Genomic DNA, 24,567 nt, shown 5'->3' on the forward strand with positions numbered 1-24,567 from the left:
TTTTTTTTTTTTTTTTTTTTTTTTTTTTTTTTTGGCATACTTAAACTCTCACACACATAAGTAATGAAGACTTCAGGGTAGACTTTTCAGCAGCATAGCCTTTGGTCCTGGGGAGAATTGCCCATTGAAACTATCGGAGTGTTTGACAGAGAATTCCTTCTTAATGTTTAGAAAGGTAAGTCATATATGACTTTTTTCTTTAAGAAAAATGGAGATTTGTCTATCTGCAGCATAATGCAAGATGACACTAGAATATAAATACTCCTGGGAATTTGTATCATAAGGAGAAGAAAATGTAGTAACTATAAAAGGATTTCTAGGTTTTCTTTCAAGATGAATTTCTTTTCCAAGTTGTGACTCTTCTTATACTTTATGTTTAAATGCTCTTAACCCTGGCTTCAGTGGCCAATGACATTTCACTTCTTGATGCTTAGTATTATGTTTACTTGTAATTAATTATTAATATTAAAATGACTGATAATCCAATTTAATTTTGGAAAAATCTTCACTTTATTCTTAGGCTACTTGCACCTTATGTTTAATTTAAAATATGGTGATCATGATAAATGAAAATCAATACAATGAGATGAGATTTGTAAATGACTTGTAACTGTGTTCGCCAGTTCTGTAGCATGCAAGTATGAAGGACATTGTTTTGCAGTGTCCTGAGCTTGTTCAATTTTCAAGGTAAGTTGAAGGATTTTTGGTAAACTTAATTTTTGTTTACATGTTTAATTCAGTAGGTATTTTAGGTTTGTATATTTGAAGCATATTTTAATGAACAAAGGTAAAATTGCTATTTTGAGTGGAAAAATATATCTATTTTGTACAATAAGTAGAAGTTTAGGTAGTGTAGTTAGTACAAAACTTGGAAACTAAATAAAAATAAACCAAAAATTAATGGGTTTGACTATTTACACTTACTGCATACATGAACAAATTATTTCTAAAATGATGATACTGAGCTTAAGTGGAGGAAAATGTTTACTGCATGAATTAACTAAACACTTAATAAACTATAGTAAGTCAGTTTACAAATATTCATAGGTCACATAAATTTTCTAGAGAAAACTCAATGGTTTCTTGGGTCATCAAGTAATATATTAAATGACATTTTGCACAGATTTTCAGGAAATACAAATCTCTTATATTTTTCAGTCTGGAAAGTCTTTCGAAGTTGAAAGAAAATACTGCTTTAAGTATCTTTGTCTGCAAGGAAACAAAAGCGAAATCCTTAGCTAGCGTTGCTGTGGAGAGAATCCACTGGCTTTTTGGAGTTTGTCCAAGGAAAAACTAAGTGGAAATCTTTTAATCTGTCAAAGTCATCCCAAAACAGAAAGCTAACCAGATACAGAACTATCTCACGACAGATGAGCCCGGAGAAATCACAGTGGGACGCGAGCTTGTATGGAGTGTGCTCAGTGCTTGGGAATTTATCTCAGAAATTAGTGTTGTTCTTATTTTTGTGAAAAATCTGGCCATAATCACTCAGATTCATTTGAACCGTAAGAGTTTGCTTTCTATTTTCTGAAGGAACTAATTCTGCAGTTATTTTCTGATTTAATCACAAACTTTTTAGTTCACTGGACCAAGATAGGGTAGAGCTTGCAAAGGGTCTTGTCCTGACACAGTGGCTTCCTTTCCACTTACACGGTATTTTAGTGTCATATAAAAGCATTTGCATGGTATACACCATCCTCTTTTACTTGTTCTAGGAACAGTCATTGCTATTTGTATAAGAAGTGCGCATTTATTTGACTCTTTACAATAGCAACTCATTTGAAATAACAGTTGGCTGTTATTGTAGAGTTGCATAATATGCTACTCAATAATATTTCAAACTACCATTTCTATGATAAGAATTTTCTTTCTTTTTTTAAAATTTATGTATTTTGTAACAGAGTCTCACCATGCAGCTCAGACTTGTAGTGATCCAAATCTTTTCAGCCTTCCAAGTTCTGGGATTACAGGCATGTGCCACCACACCCAGACTCACTAGCCAGTTCAGTGTACCCAGGGGTGAGACTGGCATGGCATGTGGAGCCAGGGCTTGAACCCTGGTTCCTGTGTTAGCCTAATCCACTGAGCTCTCTTGCCACCCAGAATTTTCATACAGCATTTGATTTAACCCTTGCAATGTCCCTTGAGATGTAATAAACTCCTACTGACCCATAAACACCCAGAAGTGAATCCATATTTTCTGAATTCCAGCTCAGAATCTTTTTTTCTTTTCTTTTCTTTTCTTTTTTTTATTTTTAGGGAAGGGTCTACAGGGTGTTCAGCATCGCACTACAAGATCAGACTCATAGTGAGCTACCTGTTTACGAGTGAGCCTTCATGCCCAGTCTCAATTGCTATCTTAGCGTGTCCTAGGGGTGGGGCCAGCACAGTGGGCCTGGGGATCAAACCCCGGTCCCTGCACCTGCTTGCAGGAGCTTTAAACTGCTGAGTTATTTGGCTGGTCCCCAGATCAGGATCTTCACCACTATAAACTTTAGTGAGAATCTTGGGTGAGGAAAGAAAAAATAAATAGCATTTCTATCTAGGGATCAGTGACTAAAAATGGTTCTAGATAATCCTATTTAAATGAATGTGACTAAAGAATTATTTTAAACACATGGTAACTCCTGGTTTATAACTCTCTAAAAGACAGGCTTCATATGATATGAAATGCTGCATACTTGTAGCATTTTTTGGATTGTCACAAAAGTATGGTTTAATTGTAATATTTGATAAGTATAATTTAGTAAGGTATGTTATTGCTTTACATTACATATATCTATATATTTTGTACTATTGTTAACCTTTATAGAGACAGAAAGGATACAAATGAAAGTAAGCCAGGGACTGTGGTAACTGCAGGAAGGCAAGAGTCATCCCAAAACAGAAAGCTAACCAGATACAGAACTATCTCACGACAGATGAGCCCGGAGAAATCACAGTGGGACGAGAGCTTGTATGGAGTGTGCTCAGTGCTTGGGAATTTATCTCAGAAATTAGTGTTGTTCTTATTTTTGTGAAAAATCTGGCCATAATCACTCAGATTCATTTGAACCGTAAGAGTTTGCTTTCTATTTTCTGAAGGAAGTGCTCTGTGGGGTCCGGGGTAGCTCAGAGGACCGGGAGGCACACTGCTGCTTGGGTGCAAGGCTCTGGTCTTGCTCTTTTTCCTGCCAGATTGGCCTTCAGGACAGTCTTCATACATGGAGCCGGTGTGCAGAATTTAACCTGGAAGGACTAGTCTGTGTCTGAACAATGTGCACAAGGACTGATGTATGGGCTTCCTGTGCACGTGTGACAAGCCACCCAGACTTCAGCGACTGATTCAAACCCCTTCTTTCCAGTCTGGATTTGAACATGTCCTCCTCCTGTGCAGGGACCCGGGGCACGAAAATCACACATAGAAATGATGTATGGTCATACTGTGTAAAGGAAGATAATATATTTTAAAAACTGATTCCTACATCCACAATTAACCTGTTGAATTAAGAACCTTTGGTAACTGGGGTTTTAGAGGTGTGTGATATGTTTTTTTTAGGTGAGGATTCTATGTTTCAAAAGAATCCTATGTGCATGGTGGAAATAAATGTGTGTGGTCTGGCTTTCTAGCATAAGAGAAATCAGAAGAGGGGCTTAAACGGAGAGTAGGAAATTGTAGCTAACCGCGGGTCATTGAGAACAATGCGGGTGGTGATGCTCTTTGGTATAAGTAACCCAGAAACCTGAACTCTTCCTCATTTCCTGATTCATATGTTAGCAGTTGTTACCTTGGGCCATGTCTGTTCTGAGTGGAGCTTCCCAAGAAGATGGCAATAATTAATAGACTCTCATGGGTCTGCACTAGCATTCTATTTGCTCAGCTGACCTCAGGCTTTGCAAGGGAGGGAGGCTCAGCCCTAGTGCGAAGAAGGCCACCTCATCCAGAAGTTTATTATACAAGCACTACTGTGTTCATCTGATAGAAAGCAAGAAGGCCTAAATCTTTCTTTCTTTCCAAGTCAGCCTAAGGGACTAGAAACTACTCAGGAGTTCTACAAAAGCAATCCTTTTATATACCGTATAAACTGTCTTGACTGCAAATGATCTACCCAGCAAATCAAGGCAGGTGGGTAATCAGTGAGATTGTAAAATGTGCCCTGTTGTTTTCGCTTCCTTTTTTTTCATCCATTGACCTGGATTGCTGTATCTACAGTTATCCTTTGCCTTATGTCTAGATTGGAGCAATGTAATCAGGAAGTGAGTATTACAGATACCAGAGCCTGGTCTGTTTCTCCTGAACCATAAGCAAGCATAAGGCAAAACCTAACCTAAAGTTATCAAATAAAATAATCACCTACTTTAATAAGTAAAACCCTATGTTAATAAAAGTGAATGTCCTAGACCCGTATTGTGCATACCTTAACACCAAAATGTTACGGAAAACCAGAAACAACATAGGTGAAAACAAAAGCAGAGACAATGTGAAGACAGACACAAAGCTGCCGTGTACACTGAACATCTATGTGGTTAGGACCTAAGATCCGCTTGGCCCTCTTCTGTGTCAGGGGAGTAAAGCCGCCACTGTCCTGCCGTATGTAGCAGAAGCATGCAGGACCAGTAGCCCCTTGAGGAAAGTCTGTAGTACATGGATCTACTTGAGCAAAGAAGAATGCTTCCATGAAGGGCCAGGCAGATTCCCAGCCAGGGTGTGGCGCAGGAGGTAGAACGGGGCAGATGCATGCACACGGATCTATCGCATCACGATATAACTGTCATTTTCAAATCTTCTGTATTCGATCTGTGGAAGCTAGAAATGATAGCAATGTTGAATAAGCAACTTTCCTTGAAATTGATCCAGGACATCAAATAAAGTTCCAAAAGAGATGACTAAATACTTGAGTTATGTTTCCTTACACAGATTCACCTGGTAGTCACAAAACTAGAGCTGGGTGTAGAATTTCCTGCCCCCTTGACTGAACGGGATTGGGGTCTGGAGCTCCCTTCTGAAGCTCTCTAAGGCTTCCTATACAGTGACAAGGAGAGCCTGGAGCAGGGCTAGCACCGAATCAGGGTGTCTCCGGCTTGTCACTGCTATGATGCCGTCATGCGCACGCACCTGCTGGTCTTCTGCATAAGACTGAAGTGAAGGGCTGGTTCAGCTCTTCACATTAACACTCTGGTCACATTTTAGCTTTTGTCTCGTACATGAAGCACAAGAGGGGCAGAGAGCTCAGTGCTTTTCCTGTTGTTCCTGGCAAGAGGGTGGCCAGTCCATGATTTATCCTCCAGTTTCCTGCTCTCAGATCCCTGTCCCACAAGGAGGCCCCTTCATTCTGATGGCTGCCTTAAGTGCATCCAGTGAAAAAGATCATTGGTTTGCAGCATATAGAATATTAGCAAATTTATTTTCTATTTAGCAATACTATGATTGCTTAAAAGATTGTTTCAAGACAAGGTTAAGGTGCTTTATCATATTTGGCAAAATAGATTCTATTTGACATGTTCAGTGCCTATCAGCCTTAAGGATCTTGTTCTGCTGGATTCTGACAGCCCTGGCCAAGGCCATAGGAGGAAACCTGTTACGTGAATTGAAAAGCAGAGATTGGACTTGTCTGATCCTCCCCCTCCAACCCAGGCAATTAACAGAGCCAGCTCCACGTGTTCAGTAAGACACAGAGATTCACAGTGAAAATGAACCACTTCTTTTGTCTTCCATGTTTCCCTTTTACTTGCAAAGCAGACGTGTGACCCTGGGGAACCCGTGCTTCTTAGTTATCAGTGCTGCCTTGTGGACGAGTGTGGATTCTCAGGGCATCCTAACTATAGTGGCACCAGCCAAGAGAAAGCCAGAGGCATAATGGAGAATACATGACAAAATTGCCAAGAAGAAAGCTTAGATTTCTCTACTTTAGGGTAAAACCTTACTCATTATTATTTTCTTGACCTTACCAGTGATGCTTTTAAAAAATGAAGTGGGTCCTCAAATAAAAACAAGTAGTAATTAAATCATAGGAATGAAACTTCTGGACTGGCCAGATAGCTCAGTGGATTAAAGCACCTGCCTAGGCAGACACAGGGGTTGGGGGTTCAGTTCCTGGTGTGCCATGCCAGCTCCGCCCCCAAGGCACACTGAGACAGCAATTGAGACTGGACATGGTGGCATGCACCTGTAATCCCAGTGCTTGGGAGGCTGAAGAACAGGAGGGATCACTACAAGTCTGATCTACATAGTGAGACCCTGTAGATGCTATTAAAATATAAAAAAAGAAAAGAAAAAGAAAGAAAGAAGAAAAGAAAAGAAAAAAGAAACTTCTGTCTGTTTTCATTAGGGAAGCTTAACTGAGGCCTTGAATAAAGGGCATCTTTACTGCTTCACTGACTGTGTTGGCAACGTCTTTTGGTGCCTTCCTGTGGTCCACAGCACCAAATCTGTGGATTTCCCTTAGCCATGTGGATTTTGAAGTAAAGGGTGTTAGTTTATAAGCTATAAAACATGGTCTGACTGTATCAGCGACAGGCCAAATTCATCATTTAAGAAAATGATTTTACAATCAATATAGCTCAAGTGAATGGGCTTCCCAGTATTGATCTGAAGTGATATATTCTTCTTAATTTTATTGGTACAAGGTCCATGCATTCATAAATTGCTTTTATTCTTCCTTTCTATACTAACCATCTTGTATAATGATATCACAAGTAAGATGAGCTGTGAAATATATACCAAAACCTAGTTGGTTTTAATAAAATTGGCCTGAATGATTCTGTATAACAGTGTATTAATATTCATATATATATATATATATATACACACACACACACACAGAAACAAGTGAAAAAGCAAACCTATTGTTAAAACAAACCATCTTCTACACTGTACATTGTCTTCACCTAGTCTACACAGTCTAACTGAAATTCTCACCTAGTCTACCTAAAATTCGTTCACAATGAAACTAAAAATAAAATGCACTTTATTTGAAAAGGAAATGCACCTTAATCAGCATTTTCCATACTGCTTAAAAGATAAACATTTAAGCCATCAACTCTGTATTTATAAATAGAATTTTCTTCTATCAGTTATGATTGTTGTGATATGAGACACGTCCTAGTATTTATTTTCAGCCAGTGGATTTCCCCTACTTCCTCAGCTTTCTGTTGTCCTCAGGTAGCTCATAAATGATCAGAAGAACCGACTCATCCTGAGGCTCATTCGCTTACTTGTTGTGAAGCTCCTGCTGTACCTCGCTGTCTCCTTCTGCGTAAGGTAAGTAAGAGAAGCCTCTTACTACCTTACCTGCTTAGCCGTGGACCAGAGCAGGCGCCAGCTCCGGGCCTTGCCCTGCAGAACCTCCCATCAGATGGAGATGGCTGTGCGTGCGTGGAGATGCTGGGAGGAGACGAGGCAGGCGCTCACCTGGGCAGGGGAGGTGTGAGGGAGAGAGCCCAAGCGCCCGGCTCTCCTTCCGCAGCCTTAATCATCCACAGGAGAGGAGGGAAGAGGAGACTTCTCAAGAAGCGCTCCCCGTGACAGTGCCTCTGGCACGTAGCTAGGTGCAGGCCCTGGGAGAAGAACCTAGGAAGTCAGTTTGGTAAAACAGAAAAGTGTTTATAGCTGGCCAAATGGTCTGCTCCGGTTTTGTGTATCTTTGTACTTTGGTCTTCTGGTGCTGTTGCTTCAACTTTGGTTTTATGATCTTGCAGTGAAGATAGAAGCAGACCACACAGAAGGAACCGTAATCAGAGCTGGGACTCGGACCGCAGAGGAAACATGGGCTGCGACAGGAACTGCGGGCTCATCGCGGGGGCCGTGATCGGCGCGGTGCTGGCCGTGCTGGGAGGGGTCCTCATGCCGGTGGGGGACATGCTGGTGTCCAAGACCATCCGGAAGGTAGGTGGCGGCCGAGGAGGTTCCTTCTGTCCTGGCTGGCAGCCTGCGTGTGTCTCAGGGTAACAGCGACACTTTCACCTTCAACACAGCGGGATTCAGGAATCACTGCCCTTGTAGTGACAGCTGACCGCGAGAGATGCGCTACGAGTTTGGTGTCTGTTTAGCGTGAACACATTCCAGTCTTAAATACAAACGCAAATGTTGATCGAAACAATATGTGGTATGTAGGTTCATAGGTGAAACTGTTTTAAATTATGTCCAAAGAATATGTTGACAAGCTTTTGAATGAGAAATAATAAGAACAGTTTGTAAGAAGATGTTTATAAAAGTTGCATTGCTATTTGGTTAATACAGAGAAAGTGGAGTTATTTAGTATGTGTGTGTATGTGTGTGTATGTGCACCAGTGTGTACATATACTTATGTGTATATGTGTATATGTGTTTATATAAGTATGTTCAATAAATAACAAATGTAATATTAAAACAGGGAACTTGGATAAACTGGAAAATTGCTATTTAAAATATGTATAATATTTTCACAATTTATAAATACTTCCTATTTACAAAGCTTATATTTCACCCAGAAAATGCTGTAGGAAAAAATTCAGGAATATGTTATGTAGAACATATCTAAGATTATATACAAATAACTACAATTTCAGTTAACATTAGAAATTCAACAGACAAAATTTACATAAAACCATCTCCTACCCTGGCATACTCTGACTTTGGATACCTGAAATTATAACTGACAAAATAATAGGTGAAATATGTGAGACACATAAATCAGAAAAGCTTAAATATCGAGTTACTTATCTAATAAACTCAAAGTATAAATACATTCAGAACAAATTGAAAGATAAATAATAACAGGAGCCAAATCTTTTGTAAATGTAAAGGACACAAAGACATGAGGCCGGGGGAGGGAAGGGGTGGAAAAAGAATTAACATATCTCATGTACCTGTACCAACTCCCCACAGTGAATAGAATGAATAGAATCTCCGAATAGAATAGATCATGATGTATCTATTGAATAGAATGATTAATTATCACAATGAATAGAGTCATTATGTATCACAAATGTGTACTAATAGAAAATTTAAAGGATAGTATGACGGAAGTAGATCTGCTGCCAACTGAAGCTAGGGACAGTAGATTCCAGGGGCTCCAGGAGTTTGGAGAGAGGGATTAAACAGAAATTAAGCTGCGGAGAGAAGGGGGGGCGGGCAGGCAGTGCTGCCATCTTCAGGGTCGCTGTCCCTCCTGAAGGTGTGGGCATGTGGCTGTCCAGCACCTGGGGTCAGACAAAGCTGCCTCCTTAGAACAAGCAGTTATATCTTTCTGATCTTTCTTACCTAACGAGGCTAAATGATTGAAGCTAAAATAATCCTCTGTACCATTTTAACTATTGTCTTTCTATCAAGAACTAGGGCAAATGGCTGAAGGCAACCCTTCTCATACTCGCATGTGGTAGTTTTTAATTAGCCATTTCTAACTCTTCCATTTCTAACAGGCTACAGATTTTCAACTTTGTGTGTTTAACAAAAAACATACTTATGTGTGTATGCAAATAATACATTATCCATCACATTATGTATTCAATGCATAGGATTGTAAATGGAAACATGTTCCCCACTGTGGGATTCCTGCCATTCCCGGCAGAGGCCGACAGGACAGAGGCAAGATGCAAGAGGGCCTGGAGGGTGCTGTGAGAGGGCGTCCCCACTGCCTTCCCACATCGTCTCTGCTCTGGATCTCTGGTTCCTTACGTTGGCATGCAGACTGTCACTTCACTTTTGAAAGACTACTATAAAGAAATCAGCTCTCAGTGTGCACCATTTAGACAAAGCCCTATTCTTACCCATCATCAATGATCAATACTTAAAAATCGACTGCCTAATTTTTTGTTCATGCAACACAATTAGGGCACATAGGCTCCTTTGGCTAGCCTTGGAGTACAAGTGCCCATTTCAGGTTAATTCTCTAAAATGTATCTCTCAGCTTATGAAAGTTAATTCTAAAAGTTGTGAGGTGTCACAAAGATGCCATCCTTACTCTGAGGCTGAAAGAGGAAGTTTGAGTCCAGTGGGAGTTACATAGCGAGACCTCACTTCAGAATAACAAGTACAACAACAGAGGGCCTTTCTGTACTGGTTAGGACACTGTTAAATGATTTTTTTTTGTAAAATGAACAACATTTTAAGTGTAAGATACAACTAGACAAAAGTACATCATGAAGAAAAAAATAGATTCACCAGATTTTGGAACTGAATTATGAAAAATAAGAAGAGCAAAGCGCTATGTGGAGGAAGAAATCTCCCTGGAATGGAGAGCCTTCAAGAAGAGGTGGGTCTTGATGTGAGATTTACAGTGAGGAATCTGAGACACAGAAGCGCTGGGGGGCAGGAGAGGATAGATTGGCAGAGTGCAGACAGGTTGGGGAAGCAGAATAAAGCACAGCCCAGGGACGCGGGATTACCAAGAGCGTGTGGAGAAAAGCAACATGAGTTTAGGCTTGAGGCACTGTATACTCTCCCCAGAAGTTTAATTGATGACATAACTGAAAGCACAGCAAGGATGTTCCTCAGGCAGGAAGACTCTAACAGAACCTGAAGTTGGAGAGTGTTGTTGGCGGCGCATTCCTGACACTTATTCAGAGTTTATTACGAGGTTCCTATGTAAAAAGTCAGTTAATCTCCATAAACTATAAGAAGGCAGAATGAATTTGCCCATTTTGTAGGAGAAAGAGCTCTCTGAGTTCGTCAAGCCAGCAGCCAACAGGAAAGGAGTCGCTCAGGGACCCAGTTAGGATGAAGATCACACCTCTGCTGGGAGCTCTGAGCAGGGGAAGCGAGCACAAAGCTGTGAGCTCAGGACTGCTGTGAAGGAGAAAGAACGGCCTGTTCTGCAGCTCCTTCAGAAGGGGCTCTGTCCAGCTGTGGAGAAGTCACAAAGGATGGGTACAGCAGGAGGGTAGAGAGTGACCCAAGGAGGACAGAAGCACACAAATAAACAGAAGCCGTGATGGTCACCAAGAGAGACAGATATCCAGGGCAGTGGAAAACAGGTGACAGGGAGGTTTGACGTGAACATCGCTCTGTATTTCAAAGGTCAGGCCTCCGAGAGACTTGCTCAGTGCTGTAGAGATTACAGATAAGCCCCAAAGGGTTTGTTTACTAGGGAGTCTAAATGTGGGGAAAATGCAGGCTGGCTAGTTACTTTAAGGATTTTAAGTTATTTGTCCATAATCAAAGACAAGCAGAACTGTAAAACTGGAAAAGAAATTATTTTATATGAAGAAATAAGTTGGATGTGATAGTGTTTGCCTATAATCCCAGCCCTCAAAAAGCTTGGGCAGGAGGATCACTGTGAGTTAAGGCCCACTCTGGGTTACAAAGTGAGTTTGAGGTAGCCAAGCTGGGCTACGTGGTGAGACTGCATGTAGGAAAGAAAGGAAGGAAGGAAGGAAGGAAGGAAGGAAGGAAGGAAGGAAGGAAGGAAGGAAGGAAGGAAGGAAGAAAGAGAGAGAGAGAGACAGAAAGAGAGAGACAGAAAGAGAGAGACAGAAAGAGATGAAGAAATAGAAGCCAAAGTGCATAATTTTGAAATTTAATAGGCAACAAGAACTCAAGAAAAGACAGAATAAAATGTTCTCTGGCTGGTGAAAATTAAGAAGCAGTAGCTGAAACATGAACGGTGATAATTTGGAAATAAATGAGTGACGCAAAAGCAAGGCCCAGCAGCTTGCCCCTGCACTCCTAGCGCGACTCCTCGGAGGTCGGTGCCCACTCAGCAGCAAGCTTATGCCACCTTTCTGGAGGCACTGGAAGCCAAAGGTGTGAGCTGCTGTAAGTGCCTGCACCACCAAAGAACTTTGGAAGGGTCAGAGTCCTGCCACCTTTGGAAAAGATAGCTTAAACATTGATATTGTTAGCGTCACTTGATAAAATGCTCGTGAATATTATACAAAAGATCATTTCAAATAGATCTCAAGTTTCCAATTACCTGTTAAATTCAAGTAAATTAAGAGGTTCTTTTTCCTGTAAAAGCACTGAGGATTAACTCTTCCATAGTTCAACTACGCAGTTACTTCTCTCCCTCCATTCTCTAGCTTTTTCTTGGTGCTGGGGTACAGGCGGATCACTATAAATCTGATCTAGTAGTGAGACCCTGAACACCCTGTAGACCTTCCCTAAAATACAAAAAAAAAAAGGGGGGGGGGAGAAAGAAAAGAGAAGAAAAGTAAGGACTTCTTGGCATTGAAAACTTCATTTTCAAGGAGCAGGTAAACAATTCTCTAACCCAGATAGTTTATTAGCAACAGAAGAGATACACTTATACTTCTGCCTACTTTGAAATTTTCTTTTTCTCTTTGACTACATCACAGAGTACTAGAAACTATGTAATGATGGAGGAAAAATAGTTGGATTTTGGGGGCTTTTTTTTTTTTTACTATCTGCTGCACAATTGCTGAAAAAACATTGAATTAGAATTTGTTTTACTTGAATCCATTTTCTATACCTGAAACTTTTGGTGGTGTAACTCTTAACACCCAGTAATTCCCTGCATTTGTTTACACTTTTCAAATTTCAATTTTCCATCATTAATCTCGAACAAGAAATCAAGTGATACATAGCCATTAAAAGAAAAAGGGAGAGAGCTGACCAAGTAGCTCAGAGGATTAAAGTGCCTGCAAGCAGGCACAGGGGCTGGGAATTCAATCCCCAGGCCTGCCATGCTGGCCCTAGCCCTGGGGCGCACTGAGATGGCAATTGAGACTGGGTGTGGTGGAGCAAACCTGTAATCCCAGCTCTTGGGAGGCTGTAAACAGGTGGATCACTATGAGTCTGATCTAGCAGTGAGACCCTGAACACTCTGTAGACCCTTCCCTAAAATAAAAAAAAGGAATGAAACTCTTAGGGTGTCTTCTGGGAGCTGGCTGTACATTTGGGGACTTGGAGGGGTGCTCTCTTAGGTCAGACACATTATGTCTCAAACTTTTCCATTCTGTAAGATATTATTGGAGAGTTAAATAAAATATACTTGGAGAGACACAGATAAATAATAGATGTTGCTTCAGGCCCTACGATTTCACAGGGTGTAAATACTCTGTGCATGTTCTCTTCCTTCACATAGACACTAAAAGTAGCGGAACTAACACAGTTGGCCTTTCCTATGCAACCAACTGCAATATTCATAATTTTACTGTTAGAAGAAAACTCATAATGAAGGCAATTTGGTCTTGCTATGGGACTCATTAGTGCAGAAATAAGCATTCTGGGGAGTAAATGAAAAGTTTTCTCAGGACAAGCTGTTGTAGAGGCAGGAGAAACTGGAACACCACTGGAGCAGGCTCTGCTCCCAGTCCGGCTGGATCGCAGCGGTGCAGAGTTTTGCAACTGAAGTTTAACTGGACGCCCTGCTGCTCTCCACGGAGCTCTCTGCAGTGTGTGATATAATATCCCGGCGATCCCAGTCTTGATTTGACTTCTACCAACTAAGTGCAGTGGGTGACAGAGAAAAAGGCTTCAAGGCCAGCAGCAGCCCCATGTGTGTTAGAGTAAATGTTAGCATCGGGGATTTGGCAGTTTGCTTCTGACTGCGCTCCCGTTGACTGGTCATGGTGGGCCAGCCGCATGGCTGCTCCTGCGCTGTGTGCTCTAATAGAAGATGTTCTCTGTCGCTTCTTGATCTCACCATTCCATGAATTGGCTCTTCCTGGTGAAGGAACAAAAATAGGTCAGGGCGTTCCGTGTTTGTGGGCTTCTTTAGTTCATTTTCTGTCAAGCAGCTTTCTTCCTCTTCCTCCTGCGTACTCGGTAAGCTGGAGCTCTTGAACCTGGGCAGACTTCCCAAAGGGCTTAGATAGAAATCCTACCACCTTAAGAAAAAAAAAGAGACTCTCTTGCTTACTCTCATTGCTATAGCAATTCAGACACCCTGCTCAGAGATGAAAAGGCCAGGAAAGAACCTGGGAGAGCATCTATGGTAACTGCTTCGCCCTACCGATAATGAAGTGGACCCGGGGGGTTGTGACTTTCCACTTGGTCCCAAAGGCACTGCAGCAAGGGCCAGGTTGCTAATACAGGGCTTTAATGTGCGCACTGGTATACATTCCACTTGTCTGTTTTCAGTGCCGAGAGCGTTTGTGACTTTTAACAGATTTCACACAGAGTAGTAAAGGCTTCCTAATTGTGGCTTCTCTGAAAAGAAGCAGACAAATGATAGCAAGTTGGTTGCAGGTTCTGGAGATGCGGAGTAGTGCTTTCTGAAGTGCAGCAACAACACGGAAACGCAGGGGGCCTGCCGGTCATCTCAGCTGTTCAGCAGCCTGCTCACGCAAACGCAGTCAGGCTCAGGAATCCTGTGCTTCTCACCCACAGGAATTATTTTCTTCATTTCATATAAATGTGAATCATTCCTTGAGGTGCCCCACTTCTGGAAAAAATCAAAGAAAAGGAAAGTAAAAGAAGCCTATCGATGTTACGAGATTTTTCTCTTTTCTGTTTCTGTGTCGTCCGTAGAGCTACTTAGGCGCCACAGATCTGACCCAGTAAGACCGTCTGTAACACCTTCATTAATGAGCTGCACTACTGCCTGTTGCCACCTTGCAGGAGCAGCTCTTGAAGGCCCCAGTAGGCCCAGGGGCCCCGGCTCCCATACACAGCTTCTCTTCCTGACAGGCTAACCCAGGAACTGCCCCAGGCTTTGAAGTTATTCCTTCTCCAAGTGCGAGGCCAGGCAATAAGTGTGCTTATGAGCCAGGCCCTCGAGGCTGCTCCCTACCTCCTGCCTGACCGGATGCGACAAGCCCTCTCCAGTGCTTGTTGGAGCCATGAAGAAGTGACTCAAACATTGCTTTCTTGCAGGAAGTTGTCCTCCAGGAAGGAACACTTGCTTTCAAAAATTGGGTCAAAACAGGGACAGAGGTTTACCGGCAATTTTGGATCTTCGATGTGCAGAACCCGGAGGAAGTGGCAGCCAACAGCAGCAGCATAAAGATGAAGCAGCGGGGTCCTTACACGTACAGGTGAGTGGCGCCCCGCGGCCCCAGCGGTCTTCCATGTAAGTCCCCGAGAAGCCTTGCATTCGCCCAACACATGTCCCAGTGGCTGTGTCCTCATTTTCTTGCCAAGAACATACCTGGAAATATTATTTTCTACCTGCCTAAGAATTCATCTAAGAATAAATGTCTTCATGAGTGGAAATTTCCCAAACTCCTATAATGTATGGATTTTATTATGAATTTGGCAGAGCCTCATAACTGTCTTAGTGTAAGAAATTACAGTGTTTCTGTTCAGTGCTTGTGTCAGTGTGTAGCTCCCAGCTCCACAGCCTGAGCACCCTCAGGAGACTTCTTGGCATGCCTGTGGAGACACCACCCATGCCAATGGGTCTGAGGCCTCCAGTTTGGGCCCCCAAATGGATTTTGAAATCCTCTTGGCCGTTCTGATATGCTCTCACTTTTGAGGACCATGGCACTGAACTGATTCTCCTTAAATATAGCACCTGCTAGGGATTTGTGTTGAAAGCAATTTTCATGTCATGCCGTAGGTAGTCGGGTCTATCTCGTGGTATAATTCTTAAATATTCTCATCTTCTGAGACTACTTGTGCCGTACACTTCCTCCTACATCTCCTCATATTCAACATTCTGAAGAGAATGTCAGAGCATAAGTAGTAGGGGAAGTGCTCGGCACGGACCTTTGCTTTGTAAATAAAAAACAGACACTGACAGATCTAAAGAGGCTTTCTGTGTTCACACAGATGCAGAAACTGGTAGCTCTTACAGGGCTGAAGACATTTTCTATTTCAATTGTAGATTCCCCTGTCAACCACAGAAGTATTTAATGTAGAAACTAAAGTCCTAAAAAAAAAAAAAAAAAAAAAGAACTCTAAAGATGAAGAACATTTTTATCCGCACATGAAAAGATTATTAATCCCATGTATCAAATATGTGAAGTTTCCCTGAAGGATAATTCAAACTACTTGAATGCCTTAGGCAAATAACAGAATTTCATATCTGTCATTGTTTTTATAATTCATTGTTGCAAGTTTTGATGTTGTATAATTGTATAATTTCCCATCTTTTCTAAGCAGCGTTTTTAGATGCAGGAGGCACCCTCAAGTTGCGATGAGCTGCTAGTGGCTTGGAGGGCAGCGTCTCCACCACCGTGGGGTGGGTGAGGGCGCCGGGGCAGCTTGCCTTGTGCATGGCCCTGAGCCGGCTGTCTGTTGCTGAAGGAGATTTGGGCTTTATTGTTACCAGGAACAATGGTTATGCTGGACGGCAGCTTTTCCCGTGGTCCTACGGCTCTTCCATTACTAGCAGGCATCAACCTCTTGTTTCCCAAGAATGTTTTCTCTATGACGGGCACCAGTGACTCTGGGATTCTCAGGAGACTCAAGCAAAGCCTAAGCTGAGAAGTTCACACGGTTACAACCTGAATGAAATGAATGAGTGTGAGAAGTGAGAGTAACCGCCTGAACTGAGAGCATCATATTTTCTGCTTTTTGGATTTTATTCGTTTTTAATAAGAATATTATTTGGAATATGAGGAAACATAAACATAGTACTATTGAATGTAATTCTCCCTTGATAGGTGACCACTAATAAAAAATTTATTATTAATATTATTAGTCTTTAAGCTTTCTCTGTAGGAGGCAAAAAGTTATGAGTTTAATTCCCTTTCTGGCTTACAGAAGCAATGGAAGGAGAATAGGAGAAAAAGTTGAATTTAAAGCTAAATTTTATAGGCGGTAATTTCCTTTTTTGTGTAACAGTTTTAAAGAGATCCCTAACTAACTGGGAGTCCTTTTTTTCTCACTGTACCAGCAAAATGATGGCTTCACTGCTTGGCCAACTGCCTTAGTTTAGGCGAAGTTTCTGCTTCGCAGTCATACCCTGAAAGCAGCTGAGATTGTAACTGCAAGAAGCTCTCCCTTAATCACACCCCGGGCTTACAGGGCCAACGCCCACTAACGTGAGTTGGAGGGAAATCTGATGGACAAGCGCTGACAAGGGTCAAAGCGCGAAGCTGCTCAGCCTTCTCCCACCCACACCATCTCCATGAGCACGGGCATCTCTTCAGAATATTCTTAGGTTCTACTTACATCGTCCGGAAAGATATCTTTGCTTTGGCTGGAATTAGGGAAAGAAATATCGGTCAACATAAAGAACTGATTCTCTTGCTTTTATCAGCCAACAATTTCCAAAACTTACACAGAAAATTGGTGTTTTGGAAATTATATTCTGAAGATTAAGCTCGGTTTCAAGTGTTTTCTCTTAGTGCCATCTACTGGTAGCCTCTGGTAGGTGTAATTTAACAAGATAAAGTTGGTTCAGGAATCTTGTCCTTCCAGTTATCACGCATGTTTTAAAGTTCTCAAAATTACAGTAGTTTGCTTTCAAATGTTACATGCATATACTTTAAGATATCTATTTGAGAGAAGACATGTCTGCATTTTGTGTTTCATATTTTTAGGTTCTTTGTGTATCTACTCACAGAATAAAAGGTTTTCTGGATGTTTTTTAAAAGTAAATATTTTTCTAGCATTTCTGAGAGCCTTTTAAAAATAATGTGAAACATTAATTTATTCATAAAGAACTAAGAGCATACAACCCAAAATGTGCCAGGTGGTATTCGTGAATATAAAACGTTCATAATCCCTTGCTGTAGGAATTCACATTTCTATTATATATTTAAAGTGATACTTTATTTAAATTTTGGTCTGAAGCTGTTCTATTCTTTACCGTATCTATTCAGCTCCCATGGCAAATTCTCAAGCGTATGACCACGCAATAAGCCCCGTAAAGCTTGTTTAATCTCAGTGGCTACTCATGTTTGCAAACTGCTCTTCCACGCTACCTGCCCTCCCCACGATCCTACAGAGAACCTGGCACCTCGCACCCTCGCAATGCTCAAGGTAGAACTAACACCCAGGCCGTGCGTGCACGAACACAAAGCGTGGTGCTAGCTGGCCTGTGTGCTCGGAGGGTCCCGGTTAAGAAGGTGCACAGTACTTCCTCGCTCCTCTCGCACTGAGGACGGAGGAGCCACACCCCTGTGGATTCTACCGTGTTCACTGCTTGGCCCTTACAGAGATTGCATTTCCCATCATGCTTTGTGTTCTGTCTCCACCGTTCTCACTCGGATGCTTACATTTCTGCCACTGTGTCATGTTCTTTCTTGTCTAGGTGCTGTCTCCTCCTGCTTTCCTAGTGAACTTGTGCTTGGAGTTTAGACCACGCATGCAGGCTTGTTACCAGAGGGAAGCTCCTCCCTCCCCCTCTGGGAGCTGTCCAAGCACTGACTGTCTGTTCTCCTTTCCTGTGTGCTCCGTAAGCAGAGGCTCCCCATGAACACCTCTCCCAAACTCTCCTAGTTTCCCATTTGCCACCTGAGGAAGCCTTCTGGTGAATTTGCTGGGGACCCTGCCCTGCCGATGTGTCATCTCAACCCCACCTTTAGCATCATTTCTAACATAGTCTATATATTCTGTGTATTCAAATCATATGAATGGATGAATGGCAATTGAAATCAAACATTCATATGACACACTGTCTGAATTTTGTTGACTTTTGTTTTTTCAGAGTTCGCTATCTGGCCAAGGAGAATGTGACGCAGGACCTCAAGGACCACACAGTCTCTTTCGTGCAGCCCAACGGGGCCATCTTTGTGCCTTCCATGTCCGTGGGGACAGAGAACGACACATTCACAGTCCTCAACCTGGCCGTGGCAGTGAGTAGGAGGCAGCAAAGCTATGTTTCTAAATACTGCAGAGTTCACCCGCCCATACCTGCGAGAGTAGTTTTATGTTTATTATATTGTAATTTTTATAAGAATACTTTCCATGTTGGTGTTCTGAATGGAGTTAAGGCCATGAGGAACAATGAGAAAACCATAACAACCACAAAGTTGCTTTCTTCCCGTCATTAAAGATCCAGCTAACAGGGAACCTGGACGTGGCGGGCAAGGGGGCAGAAAATTGCCACTATCCAGGGTTATATGATTTACACTCTCATTGTAGGGCTGATTTGATAACAGTGTTAAGGGGTCAGATCCAGGGTCTTACATTAAACCACATTCTTCTGCTTCACCCATTTATTCTTGTTAAATCGCAGTGCTGTCACGGCATCTCACATAGTCCTTTCACTCGTAGGCTGCACCCCACCTCTATACCAATAGCTTCATTCAATCAGTGCTCAATTCCCTCATCAAGAAGTCCAAGTCGTCTATGTTCCAAACCAGAACTCTGAAGGAACTGCTGTGGGGCTACAAGGATCCATTCTTGAGTCTGGTGCCCTACCCTGTTTCTACCACCATTGGTGTGTTTTACCCAGTGAGTACCTGACCCGGATGGTTGTATTGTTATATTTAAATTAGATAAACCCAATGGCAGGCATAATTTTATGATTTAGAGTATGAGCCATGTTCAGATATGACTTCCAGGATGAAGTCTCCAGCTCATCATTTCAGTTTTCCTAGTGGGATAAGTACCCAATTAGTTTAAATTACTATAATTTTAATTTAAAATCATCCTATTTTTACTCTTAAAATATACAGAATGTCTAAAATTAGATTGTCACTCTGTAAATGTCTGGACATTATTTTCAATTATGATTTCTCTTTGCATAAGCTCAGCACTATATTTTCTGTGTTAGAGGTATTTATCCTATCATTTCACCTCCTGTATGCTGCTTACAAATTATTTATGTAAAAAGCTTGCACATATTAGTGGATCAGCAAGTCAGGAACTGTAATTTAACAAAGTTTGAGATGAGGAACTTGTGGGCCACGACTGTCACGGAGTCCAGAAAGCAAACCAAGGAGCGAATGCCGGTGGGCTGGTGGGCCTGGCTATAGCTCCGTGCTTTGAAATAGCTGTAGGGGGCCAGCCAGATAGCTCAGCAGACTCAAGCACCTGCAAGCAGGCACAGGGGCCTGGGATTCGATCCTCAGGCTGCAGTGCCCACCCTTCCCCCAGGGCATGCTGAGACAGCAATTGAGACCGGGAGTGGTGATGCGCGCCTGCAATTGCAGCTCTTCAGAGGCTGCAAACAGGCAAATCACTGAGTCCGAGCTAGTAGTGAGACCCTGAACACCCTGTAGACCCTTCCCTAAAACACAGGGAAAAAAAGAAAGAAATGGCTGTAGAGAACCTGACTGCTGATTTGGTGTTTCATATGGCACTACGTGAATATTCATTACAATTTCTAATTCTTCAGTCTTTTACTTTTATTTTTTCACTATTCTTTTTTTTTTTTTGGAAAAATAAAAAATAGTCATTTAAAAATCAGCATTAGAAAGTACTTAGATGTGAGGATTACTCATCAATTAAATATTAATATGGAAAGTCTCAGAGGATAAGAGAGTTAATTATGTAACTGCTTCCCTTGGCTGTGTTTCTAATTTCGTGTGCCTACTATCGTCTTAGGGTGCTCTTCTTAAAGATCCTAATGCTTAAGAAGGCTCTAGCAATGTGTCCTTGCTCTCGCAGGCTTGTCCAGTGTGCTCTCGCCTTGGCATGGTGGGGATGGTGAGCCCAGTAACCTCACTGCCTCATTAGGGTAGAGTTGTTCAACTCGCACCCCTAATTTTTTACTGTGCCTCAGCATCTAGCACTTGTTTCTAGGAAATTTTTATGTTTCAGACATTAAAAGCCTGTAAGCCCAGTACGCAGAAGTTCTTACTGCATTGCATGCTCCAAGTGACATAAAATTATGAATAATGAGTGTTTTCTATGACTTGGAAAATGACTTGCTCTATAAGCAATATTTTGTGTCTGTCTTTTCAGTACAATAATACGGTAGATGGAGTTTATAAAGTTTTCAATGGAAAAGATAACATAAGCAAAGTGGCCATAATTGACACTTACAAAGGCAAAAAGTAAGTATCCAGATAGCGTGCCCCTCCGTCTCCATGGGCACGGTAGCGCCTACCGGCTCACGAGGCACAGGCTCCAACGTGTGGGGGGCTGGAGGAGACCAGGCCCAGATGCCACCGCTGTCCCTGGTGTCAGACCCTGAGCCCTGTGTGCTGGGAAGTGGACGCCAGCTTGCGCTTGCACTGTGGCACACGTGTCCCGCTTAGGCTTTGTCCTGCCTTCAGCCAGCGCTTCTCTTCACAGAGAAATGACAAGGACTGTTCCCATCTTGTTGGGCAGCCAGTGGAACAGTACACTCATCTCATTCATGAAAAAAAAAAAAAACTGAAAAAGCTACTTTTGAAGTGATAAAAGAACAAAATGATTTCATGAAGCCATTCCTGCCTGGTGTCTCACGGATTCACATGAGCAGGAAGAACACTAATAAATAGCAGGAGAGAAACACTGGCCCTTTGGACCAGTTATATCCTGACCAAGAGTAAAGAGATTAAAAATGAAAGAGATTCAATGTTTTTATCAATACAACTACTGCCTCACACTGAGTCCCTAATGATGCCATTCAACAGTTAAATATTTACCAAGCATTCTTTCTAAAGAATTTATAAAGATCTTTTAGAAAAGTTGGGTAAAGGGGCAAACACTTCTCAGTGTTTATTTTGAGGCCCATGACATCACTATATTTTGAGGAATGAAGGCCATTTCAATATTATAATAATGGATCATTTTGAGGACAGGTATTAAATATTTCTCATTAGATTAAGAACTATCAGGACTGGGCAGATAGCTCAGCAGATGAAAGCACCTGCTTAGGCAGATGTGGCTGCTGGGATTTGATCCCTAGTGTGTTGTGCCAGCCCCACCACGGGGCATGCTGAGAAGGTGATTGAGACTGGGCTCGGTGGCGCACGCCTATGATCCCAGGGCTGGAGAGGCTGACAATAGGAGGATCACTATGAGTCCAATCTGTGCAGTGAGACCCTTAGACCTGTATTAAATACATAAAAAAGAACCATGTACCACTTAATGACAAGGTTGATTTGATGCCTCATGATATTATTGAGCATGATTGCCAGTTTATTCTGATCTAAAATGACATAAAATCAACTATTGCTTTTTATCATTTCCATATACAAGGTGTGATCATAATATAGTGAATATTCAATTTTTAAAAAAAATATTATAATAAGAGACAGTGCCATGAACGCTTTTGCCCAACTGCCTCTCACTGTAAACACTCTTATCCCATCACTCTTTCCACTTTCTCAAGCAGCTTCGGAGTCCTCCTTCCTATGTGTCTTTAGCTCCACTCTCGGGCCGCCATGCTGTCCTGGATCTGTTTCCCTTTCGTGGGCATTGCGACTTTGCAGAAGGATCAGAGATCGCAGGGTGCTGATCCCGGGAATGAGGGTACACGGCAGTACTGGAGAAGCCTGCCTTTCTATTGGATGGCACTTGGCCCAGGCATTCAGGATAATTTTTTTAATCATAAAAATATCAGAGGACTTCCAGGACTGCTTCAGAAAGTGCAAGAGTGATGGGACCCAAGTGACTGAGGCAAGGAAGAGTGTTGGGAGGGGGCTTCGTGGCAGTGTGTCTTCTACTGTGATAATTTCTAAAATTTTCAATGTAAGTGCATATTTGATCCTATACTGGGGTATGTATAGATGGAGAGAGGGAGTGAAAGTTTAATTGCTAAAGTGTGAACTACTACACTCTGTCCTTGAATTCCTGTCCATGCACAATTAAATGGGAGGAATTAAAAAACTGAATTTTTTCATGCTTTGATTTCAATGAATCTACTCACTCTCTCTTTCATTCTTCCTGTCTGTCTCTCTCCTCATGCTGAGATTTAAGTCAACATCCCACTTAGCACTTTCCTCCTATTTGGTATGAACACTCAACACCATACTCAAGAATCACCTCCCTCACTGGAAACAAGCTCCTCAAGTAGATTCCATGTTTCTGATAAATGCTTCCCAATTTCCTCTTTTAGAACTGTATATGTCCTGAGTTATTTGCCATGAGATTATCATTGAGTAGTTTTTATTGTATAACTTGGGCATTAAATGGTATCAGGTACTTAATGTACTGCAGTAAAGCGAAAGGTGAAGACAAAATACAGGTTGGATGATTTACAACATTTTAAGCTTAGCAGGTTTCATATCTAATCATCACTATGATAGCAGAAGCAATGAATCACAATAGAAAAAGTAATGTGAGAAAAGTGCTTTTGAAATGAAAATATTTGCTCATCTTTCTTTTTATTCCTTAGGAATCTCACCTATTGGCCAGGCTATTGTGACATGATCAACGGTACAGGTAAGAACTTTCAAAATAATAATCAAGTGAAGCCACTCACCTTTTCCCACAAAACCACCACACCATGATATTTGGAGGACTGAGGTTATGTGTGTATGAGTCTTAAATTGCCACAAAATAATTCAACCTGCATTTTTATGTGTACTTAAATGTCTCCATAACATAACAGGATTTCTTAAGCCTAACTTAAGGATTAGCCCTTAGTGGATTAAGGAAACATTTGTTTTGTAAAAACCGTAATGAACTACCATCCTGGTTACAAAAGTAAGTGGTTACTAAAAACAAAGAAACAGATGTAGTATTAAGATTTGTTTTGAATGCTAGGTAAGTAACGTAGAATTGAAAAATCAGTAGAAGTACAAAATGGAAAACACCCTTAAGTGAGACTGAAATCCAAGAAAGGCTCAGTGAGATCACAGAACAAAACTGTCCACCAACTCTAGACAAGATCCTCAGAATAAGAGAGGAAAGAAAAAATCAGATACACCCAGTACAGCATACCAAAATCAGATGTGTAACAATCAAGAAAAATATGTGAGAAAATCAACATTCTGTGGTCCAATTGGGGGAAAATGATTGAAATCCTTTCTGTCGGAGGTATGGTTAGATCTGACTTACTGTTTTTCTTGAAAAGTAAATACACACATGTCTACTAGTCTAAGAATTAAGATTTTCAAAAGCAATGAGAATCAAACACTGTGAGGTCATTGAAGTCACAGACGAGTTTTCAACTGCAGTGAAGCACAAGGGAACACTTACAAAGCAGGCGAGGGGACCTACACAAAAGCACGTAGTGAAGATGAATACAATTATGTAACAGGAAGCACAGGGGTGTTCACTGTTCCTGAGGCATGATTAAAGTTTGCATGTTTATTTAGTTTTATTATTGTCTTGTAGGGAAAGTTATCTAGAAAAAACACTATTGGGTTTACTCTGCAGTGTTTTGAGCCATGAGGGTCAAGTTGCCCATGAGCATTTCTGCAAATAAATTGTCAAGGGCCTTAAGATTACAACCATTGACATAGTTACCTGAGATTTAGTCCTCAGAGACAAACAGAAATGCATAGTACATAGTACAAAAAATCATTGTGGGCTGAAGAAAAAAACATCATTAAAACGATCTACCCAAAGTAAAGTAGATAAGTTCAGTGAAGGAGGCCAAGGTCAGGAGATCCGTTAGCGACGATGCCAAGCATACTGGATACGAAGTTAAAACTATTTAGGAGGAAATTAGAAGTGAAACAAATAGGAATAGAGGCAGGTTGGTTAGGAAGAGGGATGTGCCCTGGGAGAATCTTGGCAATGGGTCCAGGAAAATATCTAATGAAACAGGAACAGGAAGATTGTATCATGTTGTTGAAGTGCATTTTCTTCAATAAATGTACAAAAATGTAAAATGAAAATAGTAGTGCACATTTAGAGTGTATTTTTTTGTAAAAAAGGAAGTTTGGAATCAATGATCTTAAAGTCATTGATCATGGTAATTCTCGGATATG

At 41.6% G+C, this 24,567-nt stretch overlaps 1 protein-coding gene across 1 annotated transcript in view; it reads left to right on the top strand.

Annotated features, from left to right (window-relative positions):
* Window positions 1-37: 37 nt before the first annotated feature.
* Window positions 38-24,567, top strand: part of Cd36 (CD36 molecule) — a 33,851-nt gene continuing 9,321 nt past the window's right edge. The window contains exons 1-7 of the mRNA XM_012516495.2: window positions 38-175; window positions 7,142-7,240; window positions 7,678-7,864; window positions 14,735-14,895; window positions 18,459-18,606; window positions 19,028-19,207; window positions 20,663-20,754. Coding sequence (XP_012371949.1) covers window positions 7,745-7,864; window positions 14,735-14,895; window positions 18,459-18,606; window positions 19,028-19,207; window positions 20,663-20,754 — 701 coding nt within the window. The 5' untranslated portion in view covers window positions 38-175; window positions 7,142-7,240; window positions 7,678-7,744. The remainder of the gene's footprint in view (window positions 176-7,141; window positions 7,241-7,677; window positions 7,865-14,734; window positions 14,896-18,458; window positions 18,607-19,027; window positions 19,208-20,662; window positions 20,755-24,567) is intronic.

This window comes from Octodon degus, unplaced genomic scaffold (genome assembly GCF_000260255.1).
Source record: "Octodon degus isolate 3935 unplaced genomic scaffold, OctDeg1.0 scaffold00108, whole genome shotgun sequence".
Lineage (NCBI taxonomy): Eukaryota > Metazoa > Chordata > Mammalia > Rodentia > Octodontidae > Octodon > Octodon degus.